This window comes from Heptranchias perlo, chromosome 7, assembly GCF_035084215.1.
Source record: "Heptranchias perlo isolate sHepPer1 chromosome 7, sHepPer1.hap1, whole genome shotgun sequence".
Lineage (NCBI taxonomy): Eukaryota > Metazoa > Chordata > Chondrichthyes > Hexanchiformes > Hexanchidae > Heptranchias > Heptranchias perlo.
The window spans coordinates 11,012,214-11,037,828 of NC_090331.1; the positions used below are offsets into that span (position 1 = coordinate 11,012,214).

General features: G+C 44.1%; 1 protein-coding gene across 3 annotated transcripts in view; it reads right to left on the bottom strand.

Moving 5' to 3' along the window:
* Positions 1-2,238: 2,238 nt before the first annotated feature.
* The window catches only part of sec22a (SEC22 homolog A, vesicle trafficking protein), an 85,888-nt gene continuing 62,511 nt past the window's right edge, over positions 2,239-25,615 (bottom strand). For 2 of the 3 annotated variants that reach the window (XM_067987069.1, XM_067987070.1), the window contains exons 6-7: positions 11,912-11,977; positions 2,239-4,031 (exon numbers count right to left, since the gene is read on the bottom strand). In XM_067987069.1, coding sequence (XP_067843170.1) covers positions 3,831-4,031; positions 11,912-11,977 — 267 coding nt within the window. In that variant the 3' untranslated portion in view covers positions 2,239-3,830. Of the gene's footprint in view, positions 4,032-10,790; positions 10,937-11,911; positions 11,978-25,615 lie in introns of those variants that run through there. The other variant, XM_067987071.1, reaches the window with a different exon arrangement.

Genomic DNA, 25,615 nt, shown 5'->3' on the forward strand with positions numbered 1-25,615 from the left:
TGTACAGTGGTGTTCCCCAGGAGTCGGTACTAGGACCACTGCTTTTCTTGATATATATTAATGACTTGGACTTGGGAGTACAGGGCACAATTTCAAAATCTGCAGATGACACAAAACTTGGAAGTATAGTGAACAGTGAGGAGGATGGTGATAGACTTCAAGAGGATATAGACAGGCATGAGCGGACACGTGGCAGATGAAATTTAACGCAGAAAAATGCGAGATGATACATTTCGGTAGGTAGAATGAGGAAAGGCAATATAAACTAAAGGGCACAATTCTAAAAGGGGTACTGGAACAGAGATCTGGGGGTATATGTACACAAATCGTTGAAGGATGAGAATTTGGTTGAAAAAGCTTATGGGATCCTGGGCTTTATAAATAGAGGCATAAGAGTACAAAAGCAAGGTAGTCATGAGGAACCTTTATAAAACTCTGGTTTCGTCACAACTGGAGTGTTGTGTCCAGTTCTGGGCACCGCACTTTAGGAAAGATGTGAAGGCCTTAGAGAGATTGCAGAAGAGATTTACTAGAATGATTCCAGGGATGAGGGACTTCAGTTACGTGGATGGACTGGAGAAGAAGGGGTTGTTCTCGTTGGAACTGAAAAGGTGAAGAGGAAATTTGATAGAGGTATTCAAAGTCATGAAGGGACTAGACAGAGTAGATAGAGAGAAACTGTTCCCATTGGCAGAAGGGTCAAGAACCAGAGGACATACATTTAAGGTGATTGGTTATGATCAGCGAGTGGTATGATCCGGAATGCACTGCCAGAGGGAGTGGTGGAGGCAGACTCAATCATGGCTTTCAAAAGGGAATTGGGTAAGTACTTGAAAGGAAAAAATCTGCAGGGCTATGGGGATAGGACGGAGGAGTAGGACTAGCTGGATTGCTCTTGCGTAGAGCCGGCAGGGACTCGATGGGCCGAATGGCCTACTTTCGTGCTGTAACCTTCTATGATTCTAAGATGAGTCCAAGGATGGAGGCTTTGTTACGAGGAGAGACGAGAGAAACCGAGGCCTCCTTCTGTGCTTTTAAAATCTTATGATTCAATAAGAGACAGGTTAAATCTCTGGCGAGAGACCCTTTGTTTGAACATTTTGTCTTTTCAGATGCCAAGTGACCTGCGATGTATTTCCAGCACTTTGTTCTTATTTCTTACGGTATAAAAAAAAGTTTTTTAAAAAATGTAATTTGGTTGGATTTACTCAATTTGTAATTAATCTGAAAAATGTTCTCCAGGTTTTGTAGAATCACTGAATTTGGATCAGGTCCAAATACTATTTTTCCTAACTCATTCTGAATGTCGGAAATTTGAAATGTTTGTACGCATTACTGATTTCACTTACTCCAACCATGAATGTGTTGCAAGTGTGCATTGCATTCTTTCTAGATCATTGAACGGATCAATATTATAGCTGAGATAAGTTTATTCCGAATCATCTGATCCAAACTTCGCTGTGTTTTTGTTAGTGTTCATGATGTTTCAGCCGTGATTCAAAATAAACAAAAACTAAAACTCTGCCAGCAAATATTAATGAGACACTATCCGTATAATTTAAATTCAATCCGTGAATTTGATATTCTAGTGAAGCTCCTCTTCCTAAAGGCTGAGGTGGTTGCCAAGTCAGTCACAAGCAAATTGAGTCAATTTAGTATTCGCAAGAGGGATGGCAAATTTCCTCCTACAAGACAGTCATGAGGCATCCAACCCAGTGGCCTGACAATCATTTTAAAAGGAAAAGATATTAAATATAACTCTTCCATCAGAACTTGGTGCTTGTAGATTAATCCCTTACCACAACATGACATCCTGATTAATAAAGATGCATCGGTTGTTTCCTTGTTTTCCCATTTCTTCCAATTATATTCACGTATTACCCTCTCCTATCACCAAAGCAGCCGTTGCCTCATACCATTGCGTTCTTTAATTGGGAAAGTGAGCAAGTAAGCTGCAGACTTACCCAGGACTTCCAACTCCAAATGGACAAAAACAGGTACCAAAAGAGCAAGGAAACCTCGGGACTTAAAGCTGTATCCGAAAGGTTAGGATATGTGTGTGTAATTTTGGGCTGGATAACATCAGAAAAATCTGCATGGTTTTGTTATTTCTTTTGGGGGGGGTGGGGGGGTGGAATAACTATTCCATAGGAACTGCCACACAGATTGGAGATTTCGTCAAATGAATAAGGAGACTCCAGTGCATTTTGTAATGGAGAAAGCATTTGGGATTACTAGTTTATCTAAATATATACATCACATATTTTATTTCTTACCAATCTTCTACAAAAGGTTGGAACATATTCAAGTACCATATATAGACATTTGTGCATATTGTACTTTTCATAAAAGAGCACACGTCTCACCACTTATGAAAACCTGATCGGAAAAGCAATTAGATCCCGACAGGCAGCACAGTGACGCAAGGTGTGGGTGTAGCAAGGTACCGCGCCATGGACTGGGAAAGAGTAGATTCATTCCCGCGATTGCTCACAAACTGGATATCCCAAACTCAGGAAGACTAGTCTCGAAACGAAGGCTAGATTCTTTCCAACTGCATGTCAGCGGAAAATAAAAATCATGGGGTGTAGTAAACAGTTGCACTCACGCTCTATCAGCTAGATACAGAATGGCACTGGCAAGGCCTAGCAGTAGGTTTGCTTGCCTCTGTGGATTTTGGGCACAAGCAGGAAGGGACAGAACTAAAGAGAAGAAATAAAAATAAATGAGGAAATAACCAAGGCAAATTCAGGAAGGAGTGATGTTCCTGATGGCTATCTGGTAATCCTTTTGGAAAGTGAACATATGTTGATAAGGATAGAATTGGGCTTGCCCATGATGTCCCCCACCTCAACAGAAAGAAAGAAAGACTTGCATTTATATAGCACCTTTCACGGCCTCAGGATGTCCCAAAGTGCTTTACAGCCAATGAAGTACTTTTTTTTTTAAAAAGTGTGGTCACTGTTATAATGTAGGAAACATGGCAATTAATTTACGCACAGCAAGATCCCACAAACAGCAATGTGATAATGGCTGGATAATTTTTTTTTTAAGAAAGAGATGTTGGCTGAGGGATAAATATTGGCCAGAGCACCAGAGAGAACTCCCCTGCTCTTCTTCATAATAGTGCCGTGGGATCTTTTACATCCACAAGAAGGCAAACGGAGTCTCGGTTTAATGTCTCATCCGAAAGACGGCACCTACGACACTGCAGCACTTCCGCAGTACTGCACTGGAGCATCAGCTTGGGTTACGTGCTCAAGTCTCTGGAGTGGGACTTGAAAACACAACCTTGTGACTCAACAGTCTAACAGCCTGTCCACATTCGTTGTCTGAGCTCTCACATGAAGAACAATCACTTAGTCTTGAAACAGAACAGAGCTGTCAGCACCCACGGAGCTGTACCCTACAAATTGCTGCCTTCCGAAGGGAGAAAATAAATAAACTGGAAATAAAATTGAAGAATAAAAGAAAAGGAAGAAGTCTCACACCAGTACAATCCGAACATAAAGAACCAACATAACATCCAGCACTTTTCTGGCCTCATGTCCGAACAGGTAGACTCATACACATATTGCAGCAATGACACATTAAGGAACTGACAGCAGAAATTCATCTTCACAATTTTGATTAGTATCGATCAGTTTCAGAGTGGGAACATTTGGTCACAACACTTCTGTAGAACTTGGGTACATTTTTTTCGGCATTTGGCCCATTAAATGTACTTGTCCTTTTTAAAAAAAAAACTAATTCTTTGTCCCAGACCATCCTGTGCTTCCCGCAGAATCACCAGATCACCTGAAACAGGCGTTTTCTATAGCCGCACACTCTCAGACATTGTAGTCGGGGGCCTTTCCCTGTGGCTGTCGAATCCGAGTCTGCAGAGTAGCGAATGCAGCCACAGCTACGTGAAACAGAATCTGCCAGGTATTGCGAAGTTCATGCAGGTACAGATTACACAGGCAGACTAAAGCGAACATCAGGAACGATTTCAAATCCCTCCGTCCGCTGTAGCATGTCAACAGGTAACACTGAAAGATAATGAAGATTAAAAAAAAAATTGTTTTAGAAGATACATTTCTGAGCAAAATAAGACTGTTGCAGTAGCACAGCTCATCTCTACAGCGTTGGCAGGGCTTGTACAAGTAATAAGCAGTGCTTTTTCCAGCTGAAAAACAACCAACTCAATCTCAAACACGTCAACCAATTATAAAATGAGATGAATTGATAGCAGAGATTAGGCACCTGAGTTACAGGGAGAGGCTGAAGAATCCTGGAATGTTTACACTGAAGAAAAGACTCAGGAGGCTTTATTAAGCTTTTTGAGATTCTAATAGGTATAAAGAAACTGAATATTAACAAATAACATAGATTTACATAGAATTTACTGACACAGGCCATTCACCCCAACTGATCTACTCCGATGTTTATGCGTCTCACGAGCCTCCTCCCACCCTACTTCACCGAACCCCATCAGCATATCCTTCTGTTCCTTTCTCCCTCATATACTTATCTAGCTTCCCTTTAAATGCATCTATGCTTTTTGCCTCAACTACTCCATGTGGTAGCGAGTTCCACATTCTAACCACTCTCTGGGTCTCCTAAATTCCTTATTGGATTCATTAGTGACTATATTAGGAACATAGGAACAGGAGTAGGCCATTCAGCCCCTCGTGCCTGCTCCGCCATTTGATAAGATCATGTCTGATCTGTGATCTAACTCTATATACCTGCCTTTGGCCCATATCCCTTATATTTATGACCCCTGGTTTTGGACTCCTCCATAAATGAAGACATAAGCGAAAAAAACAAGTGAAAAATGGTTTGACATAACCACAAACTCTAACCAGTGGCAGTGACTCAGGCTCAGAAGAGGGAAGGTAAATAGTCGGTACAGAATGCAACAATCTCACACACGGGGTGGTGAATTTGTGGAGACGGACAGTGCTGGCAAACTCAAGAGAGAACTGGATAGTTTTTTGGTGTAAGAAATTGAGGTGTACAAGATAGCGTAGAGCATAATATTGTTTTCACTTTAGGACCGGCTGTCTGAACTGCAATGGTTTATTTCAACCCTGTAGATTACTATAGTCGTGTGTTGTAGCAGGAGAGAGATATCAACTTTTCCTAGTTGTTCTTGTACATTTTAAAGTAGCCAGTAACAAAAGTCTGGGAACAGGATGTGATGCTGGGGAACCGAAAAGAAAGGTCTATAGATTTTTGTAAAGTGACAGGTATAGCAAAAGCAAGTGAAAATTTCTACACTATTTGACAAAGCAGCACTCAGAAAACAAATGATCAAACCATAAATGAACAAATGACAAAGTGATTCATTTTTTGTGTGCAGTGGTATGCGAGGAAATGATGGGGGTGGGACAGAAAAGCACGACTGTATTAATATAAAGGGTTGATACATCTTCAGCGATAGCATGTGACTGTTAGCGTTTGTTTAAAGAATAGGTTTCCAAACTGCTCCCTGAATCCCAGGAGATTCGCAAGGAGACCTAGGTGAGTCCACTAGGTCGTCAGCTCTCTGTTTTCTTGTATTTTCTATTACCAGCGTGTTATTCTTGTTATTGTACATTAAAAAATAATGTTTTCTGCTCCAGTTATCCTTTGGGCAGTAGACACTGTATCAGAAGGCAAGGCAAAGAGTTGCCAAGGGTTTTTGAACAAACTGTCAACATTCGCAAACGTTGAAAGCCAGTGGCCTAAAATAAAACAAAGTCTTAAAGTAACGGCATTCTATATCCAAGAATGAATTAGATTTGAAGCCATTCCGCCACCCCCCACCCACCCACCCAACTAGCTCGACATCCTTGAACATTTAGCCGAGTCATGGACAATTAGCCGAGTCATGCCAATAATTCAGTAGGTGCGTTCGTTTTGAAATGGGTCGAGCTGAATGCAAAAGGCAACATTTTTTCTACACTATATAGCTGTTCCTTCATCCAACCACATTACCCTGGTATGTCTGCTGCGCTTTTGTTCAAAAATGACCTGAGAATCTCAACTTTTGGCACTATTTCCACTGAACTATTTACCGTAGTGCTGAAGAACAGAAAGAAGTTACAATCTCAATGGCACCATAAAAAAACAACTGCAGTACCTCACTACATCTCTTACAAGAATGTTTTTGGTCCTGGCTTACTCAAGTCACAACGCTTGCTTCACCCTCTCATCAAAGTTCAGCAGCAGTCACAGAACACAGGCAGCCATACAAAAAAACCTGGCAGAATATGACAGGAACCCATCTGGCAAAATTTACCACAGGTGCAAAAAAGATTTGCTAGGATGATACCAGAACTGAGAGGTTATACCTATCAGGCAAAATTGAGCAGGCTGGGGCTCTTTTCTCTTTTAAAAAAAAAGAGAAAACTGTGGGGTGACCTGATGGAAGTCTTTAAGATTATGAAAGGGTTTGACAGGGTAGACGTAGAGAAGATGTTTCCACTTGTGGGGAAGACCAGAACTAGGGGCCATAAATATAAGATAGTCACTAATAAATCCAATAGGGAATTCAGGAGAAACTTCTTTACCCAGAGAGTGGTTAGGATGTGGAACTCGCTACCATAAGGAGTAGTTGAGACGAATAGCATAGATGCATTTAAGGGGAAGCCAGATGAACACATGAGGGAGAAAGGAATAGAAGGATATGCTGATAGGGTGAAGAAGGGTGGGAGGATGTTCGTGTGGAGCATAATCAGCGGCATGGACCTGTTGGGCCAAATGGCTTATTTCTGAGCTATACATTCTCTGTAATTCTTTGTAATTCTATGTACTTGGAAAAGATCAAAAATGAAAAGGAAAAAACTGCTTGCAAACTGGATGCCGTGCTTACTTAACAACTGTGACTACACTGCAAAAGTAATTAATTGGCTATTAAGCACTTTGGGGCTTGAAAGACGCTATGCTAATGAGAGTTCTTTTTTTCTTTCTATCTGCATCTGTGCAACAAAAAAAAAATGTGGTTCAGCCTACCTGGCAATAGCAAGATTCAAGAAGTGAACAAAAGTATTATTTGTTACAGATATTTTACAAAACTACAGCTGCCTGGAACTTTACCTTACAGATTATAACAACAATTTGCATTTAAATAGCGTCTTTAACGTAGTAAAACATCCTAAGACGCTTCACAGGAGCGATTATCAAACAAAATTTGACACTGAGCCACGTAAGGAGATATTAGGACAGGTGACCAAAAGCTTGATCAAAGAGGTAGGTTTTAAGAGGCATCGTAAAGGAGAAGAGGTAGAGAGGCGGAGAGGTTTAGGGAGGGAATTCTGGAGCTTACAGCTTAGGCAGTTGAAGGCATGGCTGCCAATGGTGGAACGATTAAAATTGAGGATGCGCAAGAGGCAAGAATTGGAGGAGCGCAGAGATCACGGAGGGTTGTACGGATGGAGGATAGACTGCAACTCTCCTAATATAGACTGGGATAGCAAAAATGCAAGGGGCAAACAGGAAGAGGAATTTTTGAAGTGTGTTCAGGACAACTTTTTTGACCAGTACGTTTGCAGTCCAACAAGGAAGGAGGCATTGCTGGAGTTGGTTTTGGGGAATGAGGTGGGCCAAGTGGAGCAAATGTCAGTGGGGGAACAATTAGGGAACAGCGATCATAGTATCATAAGGTTTAGAATAGCTATGGAAAAGGACATGGGCCACTCTAAAGTAAAAATACTCAATTGGAGGAGGACCAATTTCTGTGGGAAGAGAACTGATCTGGCCCAGGTAAATTGGAATCAAAGATAGGCAGGCAAAACTGTAGTTGAACAACGGTCAGCCTTTAAGGAAGAGATGGTTCAGGGTACATTCCTACAAGGGTAGGGCAACTAAAGCCAGAGCTCTGTGGATGACAAAAGAGATAGAGAGTAAGATGAAGCAGAAAAAAGGGGCGTATGACAGATATCAGGTTGATAACGCAAGTTAGAGCCAGGCTGAATATAGAAAGTTCAGAGGGGAAGTGAAAAAGGAAATAAGAGGGGCAAAGAGAGAGTATGGGTTTAGACTGGCGGCCAACATAAAAGGGAATCCAAAAGTCTTCTATAGGCATGTAAACAGTAAATGGGTAGTAAGAGGAGGGGTGGGGCCAATTAGGGACCAAAAGGAGATCTACTCATGGAGGCAGAGGGCATGGCCGAGGTGCTAAATGAGTACTTTGCATCTGTCTTTACCAAGGAAGAAGATGTTGCCAGAGTCTCAGTAAAGGAAGATGTAGTTGAGATACTGGATGGGCTAAAAATTGATAAAGAGGAGGTACTGGAAAGGCCAGCTCTACTTAAAGTAGCTAATTCACCCAGTCCAGGTGGGATGCATCCTAGGTTGCTGAGAGAAGTAAGGGTGGAAATTGCGGAGGTGCTGGCCATATTCTTCCAAACGTCCTTAGATACGGGGATGGTGCCAGAGGACTAGAGAATTACGAATGTTACACCTTTGTTCAAACAAGGGTGTAAGGATAAACCCAGCAACTACAGGCCAGTCAGTTTAACCTCGGTGGTGGGGAAACTTTTAGAAACGATAATCCAGGACAGAATTAGCAGTCACTTGGCAAATGTGGATTGATTAGGGAAAGCCAGCACGGATTTGTTAAAGACAAATCGTGTTTAACGAACATGATAGAGTTTTTTGATGAGGTAACAGAGAGGGTAATACAGTTGATGTGGTGTATATGGGCTTTCAAAAGGCGTTTGATAAAGTGCCGCATAATAGGTTTGTCATCAAGACTGAAACCCATGGAATAAAAGGGGTAGTAGCAGCATGGATACAGAATTGGCTAAGTAGCAAGAAACAGAGAGTAGTGTTTCAGACTGGAGGGAGGTACATTGTGGTGTGCCGCAGGGGTCGGTACTAGGACCACTGCTTTTCTTGATATATATTATTGACTTGGACAGGGCAAATTCAAAATTTGCAGATGACACAAAATTTGGAAGGGTAGTAAACACGAGGAGGATAGTGATAGACTTCAAAAGGATGTAGACAGGCTGGTGGCTTGGGCAGACATGTGGCAGATTAAATTTAACGCAGAAAAATTCGAGGTGATACATTTCGGTAGGAAGAATGAGGAGAGGCAATATAAACTAAAGGGCACAATTCTAAAAGGAGTGCAGGAACAGAGAGATCTGGGAGCATATGTACACATATCATTGAAGGTGGCAAAGCAGCTTGAGAAAGCGGGTGAAAAAGCATACGGGATCCTGGGCTTTATAAATAAAGGCATAGAGTATAAAAGTATGGAAGTCATGATGAACCTTTATAAAACACTGGTCCGGCCACAACTGGAGTATTGCGTCCAGTTCTGCCGCACCGCACTTTAGGAAAGATGTGAAGGCCTTAGAGAGAGCGCAGAAGAGATTTACTAGAATGATTCCAGGGATGAGGGAGATCAGTTATGTGGATAGACTGGAGAAGCTGGGGTTGTTCTCCTTGGAACAGACGTTGCGAGGAGATTTGATAGGGGTATTCAAAATCATGAAGGGTCTAGACAGAGTAGATAGAGAGAAACTGTTCCCATTGGTGGAAGGGTCAAGAACCAGAGGACATGGATTTAAGGTAATTGGCAAAAGAACCAAAGATGACATGAGAAAAAGCCTTTTTTACACAGCGAGTGGTTAGGATCTGGAATGCACTGCCAGAGGGGGTGGTGAAGGCAGATTCAATCATGGCTTTCAAAAGGGAACTGGGTAAGTACTTGAAAGGAAAAAAAATGCAGGGCTACGGTGATAGGGTAGGAGAGTGGGACTAGCTGGATTGCTCTTGCATAGAGCCGGCATGGAGTCGATGGCCGAATGGCCTCCTTCCATGTTGTAACCTTTCTGTCATTCTATACGATTCAATGGAGGTTACAGAGATAGGGAGGCACAAGGACGTGGAGGGTTTTGAAAGCAAGAATGAGAATTTTAATTTTACAATGAGGGATCCAATGACATTATAAACTGCACTTGCAATGAAGACAACCCTTTGGCTCATCCTTCCAGAATGCCTTTCCATTATAGCATCACCCATCCTTCCTGGCAACCTGCTCAAGCTGGCGATCACCTTTTGTAAAAAGAAAGAGTTTCTAACAACTAAACTTGCCCTTCATACATTGAACCTGTGCCCCATTGTCCCACCACCCTGGTGCATCTGGAATTAATGTTTACTTTCTTTATCACATTAACTATCTTGTATAACTCTAAGGTCCATGTGGGACATCTTTTTCCAGGTTAAATATCCCCAGCTTATCAAGTTATATATTATAGTTTTTCCCTCTGATTTTGGGGATCATCCATATATCCCTGTATTTTGTGAAAATGATATTCCTGCAAACTGTATATTCATATCAGATTATATTACACATTACTCGACCCATGAGCAAAAACCTATTTAAAATCCAACATGTAACTCACCTCTCAAACCCTTGTCCTGACTCGGCTAAATGGATAAAATCTGGACCTCCGTCATATGCTCATATATTCTACTCTATGTGCTTCATTGTTGCTGATCTCACTTACACAGACAGTTAGCCCTGAAGAATCAACCAACCCTTTTAACGGATGAAAGCAAGGGGACTATCTACTTTATGGACCTTGCACCCCAAAAGAACTAAGTATTAAAGGAAAGACCTGCATTTATCTAGCACCTTATCACATCTCTGACAAACGTCTTAAAGAGACTCACACAAATTACTTTTTGAAGTGCAGTCACTGTTATGTAGGCAAAGGCGGCCGCCAGTTTGCACACTTTGCGATGAGTAACATTAATTGGTTTTGGTAGTGTTTGTGGAGGGATAACTGGGAGAACTCTCTACGTTTCTTTGAACAGTGCCATGGGATCTTTCAAGGCCACCTTAACAGGCAGACAGGACCTTGGTTTAGCATTTCCACCAAAAGACGGCACCTCTGACAACTCAGGGCTCGCTCGGATCACTGAAGTATCAGCCTGGATAGGTCCTCAGGTCCTGGAGTGGGATACAAAAAGGCTGTACTTATATATGCACTTGTGGCTTCCTTGCTCATGCCCATACCATTGTCAGGACCACATACAACAGATTCATCCCTCGCTATTTGTTATTCACATACTTCCAACCATTTGCTTTTTTAAATGCTTGGTTTAGTGTGACTGCGCCATAGAGGGTTGACTCGATTGTGTCAGCCCCTCAGCTGCCTAGGCCCCAAGCTCTGGAATTCTCCCCCTAAACCTCTCCGCCTCCTTTAATACGCTCCTAAAAACCTACCTCCTTGACCAAACTTTTGGTCGCCTGTCCTAATATCTCCTTATGTGGCTCAGTGTCAAATTTTGTTTGGTAACTCTCCTGTGAAGCGCCTTGGGGCGTTTTACTACGTTAAAAGCGCTATATAAATGCAAGCTGTTGTTGTTGGTAATTGGATTACCAAGTCTGTGACAGACTTGGTAATCCAATATCAGAAACAGATAGATCTACAGCTCCAGGATACTGTAGATGACTGATCATCCAGCCTTTCACTAATGGAACAAGGAAGGGTAGACACGTTACTGGCAGCTGGGATTTTTTTCCACCAGGCTGCAGATAACCCTGCAAGCCAATGCTACAACAGGCTCTGGACGTACAACAGGAAACTAGGGATCAGAGCTGGTAGGCAGTGCACACACTTGGGGATTCTTGGGTCTCAGCCCTGCCACCTAAATGCTCTGGTTGTGGTCGTGGATAAGTGGGGTGCATCCCCATGGCAGGTGTGTGCATGAAAAGCCAGTGCTCGGTACTTCCCTTTTCGTCTTCTTGGCAAAATGAAGGAGGCCTCATGTTATTCAATAAAATAGAAATTCTAGCAGAGTGGATTTCTCAGCAGTGTGGTTTGGAGACTCAAACATGGTGATGCACTTTCACACACATCAGCCACCTGGCTGCCCACAGAAAGAAAATCTACCTGAAACTGCTCGACGACCATGAACCTACCTGATACAAACATGCAGCGGTACCAAGGAAAAACACAGCAACATTGTTCAATTCATCCTCATCATCCTGTTGATTTAAAAACAAGGTCTTGTGTTATTCAAACGGTGGAGGAATATAAAAAGCCACATAAAAGCATATTCTATCCTTAAAACTGCAGCATCCACATCACAGGTTCTTCCAACTGCTGGGCAATCAGACAGCACAGTTAATATCATTGCTCAGATTCATATTTAAGCTATTTTGTTTGCAATTTTTAATTCCTGACCATTTTCCCATCCAAAAATTCAAGTTTCCTATAGTCTTATGATTTCTGTCAGTCTGTTAGCTCTGTGTGTTTTTCAGAATTAATTTACCTTATAGGTTTAGTGCCTAGTGCAATGTAAACATTTAGTTAAGGCCCAACCTGACTCAGAGCAAAGCAGATAAAGATGTGCTCCTCCAGGTGTCAGGTAAGGCTCCGATTCGGAATTGGTCTATAACTAGTATCAACGTGCCTCAAAACTGCTTCGCACTGTCAATGCATTTACAGTACAAATGCACCCTGAGCTTTTTTAAAAAAAAATTCGTTCATGGGATGTGGGCGTCGCTGGCAAGGCCAGCATTTATTGCCCATCCCGAATTGCCCTTGAGAAGGTGGTGGTGAGCCGCCTTCTTGAACCGCTGCAGTCCAGCTGCACGTGGGGATAGCATCTGCAGTGACCTGGAAGGCTTTCGCTCACAATCTCTACAGTATACCATTATAAAAATATTTCTTTGACCCAAATAAAATAAAGTTGTTAAAAAAAATCTAAGTTTTTATCTCAGTTACATTTTACAAACAATTATCCTCAATTAGTTATGCAATGTTGTGCACCCTTGAATGCTCTTTTCAAAAGTGTGAAAATCAGTTGAGTAAATAAGGTTTGCAATAATTGAATGTTAATTTCTTAGTGTTGTGGCTACTAAACGAAAGAAAACGGAAAGTTAAAAACAGCAAGTCTGCCAACATCCAACAGAGGAACAATAAGATGACGCATCGGATGGAGGCCCTTTGTCACAAATAGAAAGAGAAGGTAGGTGAACCCCTTTTAGGTGTCAGCTGTGGTTCAGTTGGTAGCATTCACCTCTGAGTCAGAAGGTTGTGGGTTCAAGACCCACTCCAGAGACTTGAGCCAAAAATCTAGGCGGACACTCCACTGCAGTACTGAGGGAGTGCCGCACTGTTGGAGGTGCCATCTTTCGGATGAGACGTTAAACCCTTTCAGGTGGACGTAAAACATCCCATGACCCTAATTCAAAGAAGAACAGGGGAGTTCTCCCCAGGGTCGTGGCCAGTATTTATCCCTCAACATCACTAAAACAGATTATCTAGTCATTATCACCTTGCTGTGCACAAATTAGCTGGCGCATTGCCTACATTACAACAATGACTAAGTACTTCATTGGCTGTAAAGCGCTTTGGGACGTCCTGAGGTCGTGAAAGGCTCTATATAAATACAAGTTCTTTCTTTCTTTCCTCTTTCTTTCTTTTTAAGATGGACCAAATCAAGGAGCGAAGGGAAGGAAACAGGTACCAGCCGCTATAATGAGTTATTTTTATTTCAACATCACTGAAGTATTGCTTAAATTAAAACATAATGTAGGTGACGGTGAGCTGTTGGGTTAGTATAGGGGTGTACTTTTACCTGATACCTCAGTTTGAATCTGGGCTAGGCAGCTGGAATGAAAGCCGTCTCTCAGTTGGCCCCAAGGATCCCTACATGAAGAGTCTCGACCCTCCCTATTAAGCATGAAGCCATTCACAAAATTATCCCCAATTTCCAAATAAACTGGAAACTACTCCCCGAAAGGCTTCAAGTAAAGTGTGGGAAACAGAAAAGTTACACTATTGCAGTACGGGAGCACCCTTCTGAAGCTGGGAGAAGAGTAGAGAGGTTTCTCCTCAGCTGGCTTTGCTATACCTGACCGTTGAGTGTTTGGTGCTGACACCGTGTTCTGAAGTGGGAATGTTGCATGCAAAAAAAGTTAATTAATCTCATGAGCAATCAAAAAAAAGACAAGTAAAACATCAGTTGACTGTTCCCATTGTTCATTAAGAGTCTTTGAAGTAGCTTTCCTGCTGTAAATGTGTATTGTATTGTACAAAGTCACACAGGAGTCCTGGGTTATATTCCTGGTCTCTGCTGAGCTTGGCATAGCAGCAGCAGCTGGGGGGGGGGGGGGGGGGGGGTGGTCCTACAACTGGCTTCAATGCCCTCTGGCTAGTGAGGCAAAGAATTCAGACAGAATTCCTGCTTTTGCTCATCATCCAGTGACCCCTGCTGTACATGTGCAGACAGGACCAGGCTCAACTCCGATGCCTTCCATGATCTGCTGACGCTCATCGTTTAGATTGACACATGGAAATCAGCCGTGCGGGTGAGACACGACGGCAGCGAGCAGGTGCCAGTGGAATTGTATCACAGCAAGAGCCTCCGGCTTCAAGGGAGAATAGGAGGGAATGGGCAAAATAAGCCATGTAAAGCAGCAAATAATGTGCACATGGTACATCATTCCAGCAGAGGGCCATCTAACACCGCAACCTCATTCAAATCACCATTCACCTGCCCAAAAAATCTTGAAATGTGTCAGCGAGTGAAACCATTACAGGTTGTAGTGCATTATACCTAAGAATTGATCTGGTTTATAGCTAAACCTTTTAAATTCCAACACTGCAGAATAGATTACTTGCATCCTTTGAAGACTGCAATAGCGTACTATTAAAATGCAAGATCATAAGTGTGACATTAAAATACAAGATTACAGTGTTACATTAAAGTGCAGAATGTTTTATAGATTGAAAGAACAGTAAATGAAGCAAAGTGCTCTGGCTTTGTATAATTTACCAACAACTGTGGAATACTGAATAAAGAGACGAATTTTGGTGGAACAGTCTGAGGGTAGCCGCATACCAGGCACCAACATGCTGTAACTATATATTACTGGCTTGTGCCAGTAATTTTATACATGGCAAAGTCAGATTTCAGTGAGGAAGCCCTTGGGGGAAGGCATTCAGCCAAGTACTTTCCTACAGTGAAGAAAGGAACAAATTGCTGGCAAATGTTTCTAGTGGACCTGCCTAGTGGCCAGTTACAAAGCAGCAATGGCATGTCAAGGACTCCATGTTTGGCTATTACCTCAGCCAAGGTTTAGAGCGTAGCCCAAGGACAGGCAGAGAAATCATTGAAACTTTAAAAAATATTAGTTATTATAAACAGAGTCATTTACATAAGACATGTTCAATAGCAATTAGATACATATAGAATTACATAGAATGTACAACACAGAAACAGGCCATTCGGCCCGTGCCTGTGTTTATGCTCCACACGAGCCTCCTCACAACCCTTCTTCATCTAACCTCACCAACATATCCTTCTATTCCTTTCTCCCTCATGTGTTTATCTAGCTTCCTCATAAATGCATCTTTGCTAGTCGCCTCAACTACTCCTTGTCGTAGCGAGGTCCACATTCTAACCACTCTCTGGGTAAAGAAGTTTCTCCTGAATTCCCCACTGGATTTATTAGTGACTATTTTAGATACACTCGTGGAACATTATTCCATTGAATGAGTGTCTGTTTCGAGTCTTTACGTGGCTCGGCCAAGTTGCAATATCCAGCTTCGCACACAGGCCGGCCGATGGTGAACAGCGGGTACTTGAGAGAGGGACGGAGGACGGGTTAATCTGTGATTAGGAAAACAGATATTACCACCAGGTCTCACTTGGCATGGAATCCACCGTAACAGAGAGACGCAACTGGGCTAGTGTCGTTAGGTTAGCGGTCTTGCCAACCATTTACCCATGATCATCATCTGATGGTGGCACTTCATTACCAATTTTTTTTTATTCGTTCATGGGACGTCGGCGTCGCTGGCGAGGCCGGCATTTATTGCCCATCCCTAATTGCCCTTGAGAAGGTGGTGGTGAGCCGCCTTCTTGAACCGCTGCAGTCCGTGTGGTGAAAGTTCTCCCACAGTGCTGTTAGGAAGGGAGTTCCAGGATTTTGACCCAGTGACGATGAAGGAACGGCGATATATTTCCAAGTCGGGATGGTGTGTGACTTGGAGGGGAACGTGCAGGTGGTGTTGTTCCCATGTGCCTGCTGGTCTTGTCCTTCTAGGTGGTAGAGGTCGCAGGTTTTGGAGATGCTGTCGATGAAGCCTTGGCGAGTTGCTGCAGTGCATCCTGTGGATGGTGCACACTGCAGCCACAGTGCGCCGGTGGTGAAGGGAGTGAATGTTTAGGGTGGTGGATGGGGTACCAATCAAGCGGGCTGCTTTGTCCTGGATGGTGTCGAGCTTCTTGATTGTTGTTGGAGCTGTACTCATCCAGGCAGGTGGAGAGTATTCCATCACACTCCTGACTTGTGCCTTGTAAATGGTGGAAAGGCTTTGGGGAGTCAGGAGGTGAGTCATTCGCCGCATAATACCCAGCCTCTGACCTGCTCTTGTAGCCAGAATATTTATATGGCTGGTCCAGTTAAGTTTCTGGTCAATGGTGACCCCCAGGATGTTGATGGTGGGGGATTCGGCGAGGGTAATGCCGTTGAATGTCAAGGGGAGGTGGTTAGACTCTCTCTTGTTGGAGATGGTCATTGCCTGGCACTTGTCTGGCGCGAATGTTCTTTGCCACTTATATGCCCAAGCCTGGATGTTGTCCAGGTCTTGCTGCATGCGGGCTCGGATTGCTTCATTATTTGAGGGGTTGCGAATGGAACTGAACACTGTGCAATCATCAGCGAACATCCCCATTTCTGACCTTATGATGGAGGGAAGGTCATTGATGAATCAGCTGAAGATGGTTGGGCCGAGGACACTGCCCTGAGGAACTCCTGCAGCAATGTCCCGGGGCTGAGATGATTGGCCTCCAACAACCACTACCATCTTCCTTTGTGCTAGGTATGACTCCAGCCACAGGAGAGTTTTCCCCCCGACTCCCATTAACTTCAATTTTACGAGGGCTCCTTGGTGCCACACTCGGTCCAGTGTTGCCTTGATGTCAAGGGCAGTCACTCTCACCTCATCTCTGGAATTTAGCTCTTATGTCCATGTTTGGACCAAGGCTGTAATGAGGTCTGGAGCAGAGTGGTCCTGGCGGAACCCAAACTGAGCAAAGGTGAGCAGGTTATTGGTGAGTAAGTGCCGCTTGATAGCACTGTCGACGACACCTTCCATCACTTTGCTGATAAGAATTAGGAGCAGGAGTAGGCCAATCGGCCCCTCGAGCCTGCTCCTGATGGAGAGTAGACTGATGGGGCGGTAATTGGCCGGATTGGATTTGTCCTGCTTTTTGTGGACAGGACATACCTGGGCAATTTTCCACATTGTAAGGTAGATGCCAGTGTTGTAGCTGTACTGGAACAGAGGCGCAACTAGTTCTGGAGCACAAGTCTTCAGCACTACAGCCGGGATGTTGTCAGGGCCCATCGCCTTTGCTGTATCCAGTGCACTCAGCCGTTTCTTGATATCACGTGGAGTGAATCAAATTGGTTGGGGATGGGGATGTTTATAGAGCCTCCTCCTCCCGTTAGTTGTTTAATTGTCCACCACCATTCACGACTGGATGTGGCAGGACTGCAGAGCTTTGATCTGATCCGTTGGTTGTGGAGTCGCTTAGCTCTGTCTATAGCATGTTACTTCCACATTTTATCATGCATGTAATCATGAGCTGTAGCTTCACCAGGTTGGCACCTCATTTTTAGGTACGCCTGGTGCTGCTCCTGTCATGCTCTTCTACACGCCTCATTGAACCAGGGTTGATCCCCTGGCTTGTTGGTAATGGTAGAGTGAGGAATATGCCGGGCCATGAGGTTACAGATTGTGCTGGAATACAATTCTGTTGCTGCTGATGGCCCACAGCACCTATGGATGCCCAGTTTTGAGCTGCTAGATCTGTTCTGAATCTATCTCATTTAGCACGGTGAAAGTGCCACACAACACGTTGGATGGTGTCTTCAGTGTGAAAATGGGACTTCATCTCCGCGAGGACTATGCGGTGGTCACTCTTACCAATACTGTCATGGACAGATGCATTTGCGACAGGTAGATTGGTGAGGACGAGGTCAAGTAAGTTTTTCCCTCATGTTGGTTCGCTCACCACCTGCCACAGGCTCAGACTGGCAGCTGTGTCCTTCAGGCCTCGGCCAGCTCGGTCAGTACTGGTGCTACCGAGCCACTCTTGGTGATGGACATTGAAGTCCCCCACCCAGAGTTCATTCTGTGCCCTTGCTACCCTCAGTGCTTCCTCCAAGTGGTGTTCAACATGGAGGAGGACTGATTAATCAGCTGAGGAAGGGCAGTAGGTGGTAATCAGCAGGAGGTTTCCTTGCCCATGTTTGACCTGATGCCATGAGATTTTATGGGGTCCAAGGTCAATGTTGAGGACTCCCAGGGCCACTCCCTCCTGACTGTATATCACTGTACCGCCACCTCTGGTCGGTCTGTCCTGCAAGTGGGACAGGACATACCCAGGGATGGTAATGGAAAAGTCTGGGACATTGGCTGAAAGGTATGATTCTGTGAGTATGGCTATGTTAGGCTGTTGCTTGACTAGGCTGTGGGACAGCTCTCCCAATTTTGGCACGAATTCCCAGATGTTAGTGAGGAGAACTTTGCCGGGTCGACTGGGCTTAGTTTGCCTTTGCCGTGTCTGATCCGATGCCGGGTGGTCCATCCGGTTTTATTCTTATTATGACTTTTTTTAAGCGAGATTTTACAACTGAGTGGCTTGCTAGGCCATTTCAGAGGGCAATTAAGAATCAACCACATTGCTGTGGGTCTGGAGTCATATATAGGCCAGGCCGGGTAAGGACGGCAGGTTTCCTTCCCTAAAGGACATCAGTGAACCAGATGGGTTTTTACGACAATCCGGTAGTTTCATGGCCACCATTACTGATACTAGTATTTTAATTCCAGGTTTTTAAAAAATTAATTGAATTTAAATTTGCCAGCTGCCATGGCGGGATTTGAACTCATGACTCCGGATTATTAGTGCAGGCCTCTGGATTACTAATTCAGTAACGTAACCACTATGCTACCGTACCCGTTAACATACATCAGATAACATAACAATGGATTTAACATGTAATAAATTTACAAAGAGTCCATACTAGTGGCTCTTTAGTAGACTCCCCGCAGGGTCGCTTCCATTTTGGTTTCCATACCCACTGAAATTGGGGCTCGACTGGGATCGCGGATGGAGTCCGGACAGCATCTCCTCTTGGAACGCCTTCCTTGTGGTTCTTTTCTTGGTGTTCTCTTAGACATCGCTGGCTGAGGACTACTCCTGTGGTCTCCTGGCCTTCGGAATTGACTAGCAGTCCTTTCCTGTCCAGTCTTCCACGATTTGGTATACAGATGGGCACTTACAGATCTTGACTTGTTGCCATCCTCCTTCTAGATCTACTTTGTGGTGGCTCGTGATGCTAGTACTGCAGGAGTCAGCCTAGCGGTGCAGCTTCTGTATTTTATGCCTGGGTTAGCTGCCACTTTCAGACGGGGAGGTTTTTTTTTTTTGCCCGGGACCAATCCCTTCCGGACGTGAGTGGACTCACACTTCTTTTGTTTTAGAGGATTCCCCTCCTGTGGGGATGTGATTTCCGTCAGACTACCATTCGTGAGTTCTTCGAGCAGTCGTAACAGCCACAGGTGGATTGTGACTGGCGGGATCACGACTCGCTGTGACCGAGATCACACAAGACACGATCACAACTACAGTAAGACGAAGACTTCACCTGTGAGTGCTCGTTGGGTCACCATATAACAGTGGAGCTTCATGACTACAGCTACATCCTACCGTAGCCGGACTTACTAAAACAAACATCGGTTGAGGGAAAGTCGTTACCCCCAACTTTGGATCAACACCAGGTAGAACCTGGGCTCTTGCCTAGACAGGCCAAGAGAGTCATCGATTACCCCCGTTGATCTACACAGATCACCCTTCCCTAAGTTCTTTGCACAGCCCACTTAGCCAACGGTGTTATGTTGTTAGAGGCGGTGCCGCGAAGGTTCACTAGATTAACTCGTGCGATGTGAGGGTTGTCCTATGAGGCGAGGTTGAGTAGAACAGGCCTATACTCTCTGGAGTTTAGAACAATGAGAGGTGATCTAATTGAAACATATAAGATTATGAGGGGGCTTGACAGGGTAGATGCTGAGAGATTGTTTCCCATGGCTGGAGTGTCTAGAACTAGGGGGCATGGTCACAGGATGAGGGGTCGGCCACTTAAGACTGAGATGAGGAGGAGTTTCTTCACTTAGAGGGATGTGAATCTTTGGAATTCTCTACCCTAGAGGGCTGTGGCTACTGAGTTGTTGAATATATTCGAGGTTGAGATGAACTCTAGGGGAACCAAGGGATATGGGGTTCGGGCAGGAAAGTGGAGTTAAGGTCAAAGATCAGCCATGATCTGATTGAATGGCAGAGCAGATTCGAGGGGCCAAGTGGCCTACTCCTGCTCCTATTTCTTATGTTCTCATCCCAGGTACATAGAAACATAGAAAATAGGAGCAAGAGTAGGCCATTCGGCCCTTCGGGCCTGCTCAGCCATTCAAAATGATCGTGGCTGATCGTCTAACCCAGTACCCTGTTCCCGCTTTTTCCCCATATCCCGTGATCCCTTTAGCATTAAGAAATATATCTATCTCCTTCTTGAATACATCTAATGACTTGGCCTCCACTGCCATCTGTGGTAGAGAAACATTTGCGCCAGACAAGTGCCAGGCAATGACCATCTCCAACAAGAGAGAGTCTAACCACCTCCCCTTGACATTCAACAGCATTACCATCGCCGAATCCCCCACCATCAACATCCTAGGGGACACCATTGGCCAGAAACTTACCTGGACCAGCCATATAAATACTATGGCTACAAGAACAGGTCAGAAGCTGGGTATTCTGCAGCGAGTGACTCACCTCCTGACTCTCCAAAGCCTTTCCACCATCTACAAGGCACAAGTTAGGAGCGTGATGGAATACTCTCCACTTGCCTGGATGAGTGCAGCTCCAACAACACTCAAGAAGCTCGACACCATCCAGGACATAGCAGCCTGCTTGATTGGCATCCCATCCACCACCCTAAACATTCTCTCCCTTCACCACTGGCGCACTGTGGCTGCAGTGTGTACCATCTACAGGATGTACTGCAGCAACTCGCCAAGGCTTCTTCGACAGCACCTCCCAAACCCGTGACCTCTACCACCTAGAAGGACAAGGACAGCAGGCACATGGGAACAACACCACATGCACATTCCCCTCCAAGTCACACATCATCCTGACTTGGAAATATATCACCGTTCCTTCATCGTCGCTGGATCAAAATCCTGGAACTCCCTTCCTAACAGCACTGTGGGAGAACCTTCACAACACGGACTGCAGCGGTTCAAGAAGGTGGCTCACCACCACCTTCTCAAGGGCAATTAGGGATGGGCAATAAATGCTGGCCTCGCCAGCGACGTCCACATCCCATGAACGAATAAAAAAAAAGAATTCCACAGGTTCATCACCCTCTGAGTGAAGAAATTTCTCCTCATCTCAGTTCTAAATGGCATACCCCGTATCCTGAGACTGTGACCCCTGGTTCTGGACTCCCCAGCCATCGGGAACATCCTCCCTGCTTCTAGTCTGTCTAGTCCTGTTAGAATTTTATATGTTTCAATGTAATCCCCTCTCATTCTTCTAAACTCTAGTGAATATAGGCCTAGTCGACCCAATCTCTCCTCATACGTCAGTCCTGCCATCCCAGGAATCAGTTGGGTGAACCTTCGTTGCACTCCCTCCATGGCAAGGACATCCTTCCTCGGATAAGGAGACCAAAACTGTACGCAATACTCCAGATGTGGTCTCACCAAGGCCCTGTATAACTGCAGTAAGACATCCCTGCTCCTGTACTCAAATCCTCTTGCAATGAAGGCCAACATACCATTCGCACCTAGCGTGACTCAGTAGCTCACTTTCCAGTAAACCACAAGTCCTGTTGTGTCAGCCGTGGCTCAGTTGGTGTCCCGGTGTCCTGGCCAATATCTATCCCTCAACCAACATCACTAAAAACAGATTATCCGGTCATTATCAAATTGCTGTTTGTGGGACATTGCTGTGTGCAAATTGGCTGCCACGCTTCCATTAAAACAGTGACCACACTTCAAAAGTACTTCATTGGCTGAGAAGTGCTTTGGGACATGCTGAAAGGCACTATATAAATGCAAGTTCTTTCTTCTTTATTTAATGTTCAGAGAGTCAGAGGAAGAGAAAATACCTTAGAAGGAACTAGAACCATTTTTTCTGATTTTTGTTCACCCTGCCTGTGATTTTGAAGGTTAGAAAAAAGGAAAGTCACCTAAAATAGTGTGTCTTTCTATTACAGAAGAATCTGAGATATTTTTAGAGGGATCACACTGTAAACCCCATGTGCATTGCTGAATTCCCAACAGAAGACAAGAGATGTCAGCTACAGGAGAAAATAATGATAAAATGACCCTGCTTGCACAGAAGTATCATCTCATCATTGTCTCTCCTGTTTTCCCCATTTTCTCCTCGAGCCCCACACCAGCTGATGTGATGTTTCCTCCCCACAAGGGAACACTCAATTCTGCATACCTCTTGTCACCTTGACCTGCCAATCAAGGACATAACCTATCAAAATGAAAGACAAGGGACTAAAATCTGGGACACTTATGCTGAAGTCCATGTAGCATCTCAAGCCTATCTTGAGCTCCAATTTTTACATCTCTGTGCTACCTAATGACCCACAGAAGACTCATAACTGTTGTAAAGGATCTGAATCCTGGCTTAGTTACGTTGCTTTTATTCTGTACTTTTGGCATCAGTGTGATGTCTTTGGCATACAGATCCAGCACCCATATTACCGTATAAAATGGACAAACAACAAGGTACTGTTAGCAAAGTCACCTGGAAGAGATAGATCTTGCAAACCCCAAGGTTGGGCATCAGCTCCAGTACAAAAGCAGCTGGTGCAAATCTCACTCAAAAAAAAACAGCCTTTAAAGACCCCCTGTACCACCAATCACACTTTAGTGTTTGAAAAAAGTTGAGGAAATAGTCAGCTCTTCCCGTCATCAAAAGTTTGGTTCATGCCATGTGTAACTGAAGAGCTGGACAGTTTGGAGTGAGGAGCTACTTAAGCTCACATTTCCCATCCCTCAACATTGATATCGCAAATTTAAGTCCAATTTTATATCCTCTGCAATAGATCTTTGGATGAGACCCTAAACTGATGTCCATCTGCCGGTTCTGATGGTTCAAGATTTTTCTTCAATTTTTTTGTGCTCGTCAAGGGGAGGGATGTTCGTCCTGGACAAAGGAACGCCTCCCATTTTAGACACCCAGCATTAAACACTCCTGGGCCAGGTGTAGCACAGAGTAAAGCTTCCACAACAACACGCTTCAGCCCCAACCTCAGAAGAGCACTCCCTGCTGCCCCAAAGAGACATTTTTTCCTATTTCCCACACCAACCATCCTGTGGCCTCTCTGAGTGACATTGCCAGTTAATGCTTAATTAGGGACAGTGTTGAGTTGTCAGCCCATTCCCACCAGAAACAGGGAGGAGACCACCTAAACGCATTTCTCACTGGACCTCACAGCCAGTTGAATTTGAACCCAGCGATGAAAGATCACTGTCTAACCAGTTCACCATGTTAACGCTCTGAGAAGTTCAACATGAAAAGATGTCCTGGCACACCACCAAAAACAGATTGTCTGATCATTTATCTCACTGTTGTTTGTGGGACCTTGCAGTGCAAAATTAGCTGCTGCATTTCCCTACATTACAACAGTAACTATACTTCAAAAGTACTTCATTGGCTGTGAAATGCTTTGGAATGACCTGAGGTCATGAAAGGTGCTATAAAAAGAAAGAACTTGCATTTACTTTATAGAACTGCCACTATGAAGTCCCACACTGGCAGTGGGAGGCCATTAAGGAGGATTCTATGACTGCATTAGAGACGTTGCCTTTACCATCTTCACAATGTGAATGGGTAGTGAAAACATGGCTTCCTGCTTGAAATAGAGTGAATACTGCACCCACAGTTTGATACCAGTTGAGATTAATCTGACTCAAGTGTCAGAAATATCAGACTTTAACGGATCAACATGCTTAGGTTATGTAATAATGAATATCAAAATCTTTATAAGTTTCTCAATTAACAGTACGTTACAGGAAATTAAATAGCAATTTAGCAGGCTGCAAAATGAGAATAGGTCATGCAGCCCCCATAGGTTGATCATTCAGCCTATTAAGTCATAGAATCATAGAAGTTTACAACATGGAAACAGGCCCTTCGGCCCAACATGTCCATGTCGCCCAGTTTATACCACTAAGCTAGTCCCAATTGCCTGCACTTGGCCCATATCCCTCTATACCCATCTTACCCATATAACTGTCCAAATGCTTTTTAAAAGACAAAATTGTACCCGCCTCTACTACTGCCTCTGGCAGCTCGTTCCAGACACTCGCCACCCTTCGAGTGAAAAAATTGCCCCTCTGGACCCTTTTGTATCTCTCCCCTTAAGTCCACCCTCCAGAAACCTATCTGCTCTGAATTGAACTATCCAACCCCTTTTATATCTTGAGGAAAGATTCTGTAAAGTTTTTTCTTAACTCCCTTAAAAAAAACCCAGTAAATCAAACAAAATTCCAGAACATCTAACTAACCTTACGTTTCACATTATTCATCTTAGATCAGTTGGCTTCCATGGCATTATATTTGAATGGTCCCAACAAGGAACTTACAAGTTCCAAGTAACACTAAATCATCTCTATCTTCTCTAATCTTTATAATCCTGCCCCGAATCAGGATATGAATGCAGGTTTTTAATGGCTACAGCATTAACTGGCTTCATTGGAGGTCTATTGAACATATCTACGACTCTGTGGAGAGGATTTTAAAAAAAACTGTTCCAGTCTCTAGTCTCGCTTTAGGCTTGTTAATTTCATCCTCACGCATTCCAGTTGCGTGCTCACGCTCCAAGTTGTTTCAATCCACATTATCCACTCCTTTCAGCATTTTAAAAATCCTTGATCAGATTGATTCTCAATCTTCTTTTCTGTACTTGAAACAAGTTCAGTTGCGTAAAGTCTCTCTTCATAACTTAGAACGCATGACCCTAAATCATCTGTGTCACTCCTCTCTGAAGCTTTTCCAACACATCAATATACTTTTGACGGCAAGGTGCCCAAAACAACATAGAGTAACCCAACTGTGGCCCCAGCAATTATGCAAACAAGGTTAGAATAACTTGCTCCAACTCAATCAAATGCCCTCAAGATACATCAGTCTATGAGTTATACTTCACCCCTTTCTTCCAGTTGTGACTGGTCTGTCCAATTAACTTCTGGGATGTCAAAATCCCCCATATATCATAGTATGACTTCCTGCAGCCTCTCTTACTTGCCTAAACAGCTCTTAATCTCAAGTTGACTGCAGTTGTCAATTATTACTTTGTTAATCGTATCAAGATTAATTTCTACTCAGATTGCTTCTACCATCTCCCCTTCTGCGGGTGCACCCACCGATTTCCATTGCTATTGGATGGGAATCAGGGGGCAACTCTCCAGTGGCTGGAGTCATACCTAGTGCAAAGGAAGATGGTAGTGGTTGTTGCAGACCAATCATCTCAGCCCCAGGACATTGCCGCAGAAGTTCCTCAGGGCAGTGTCCTAGGCCCAAC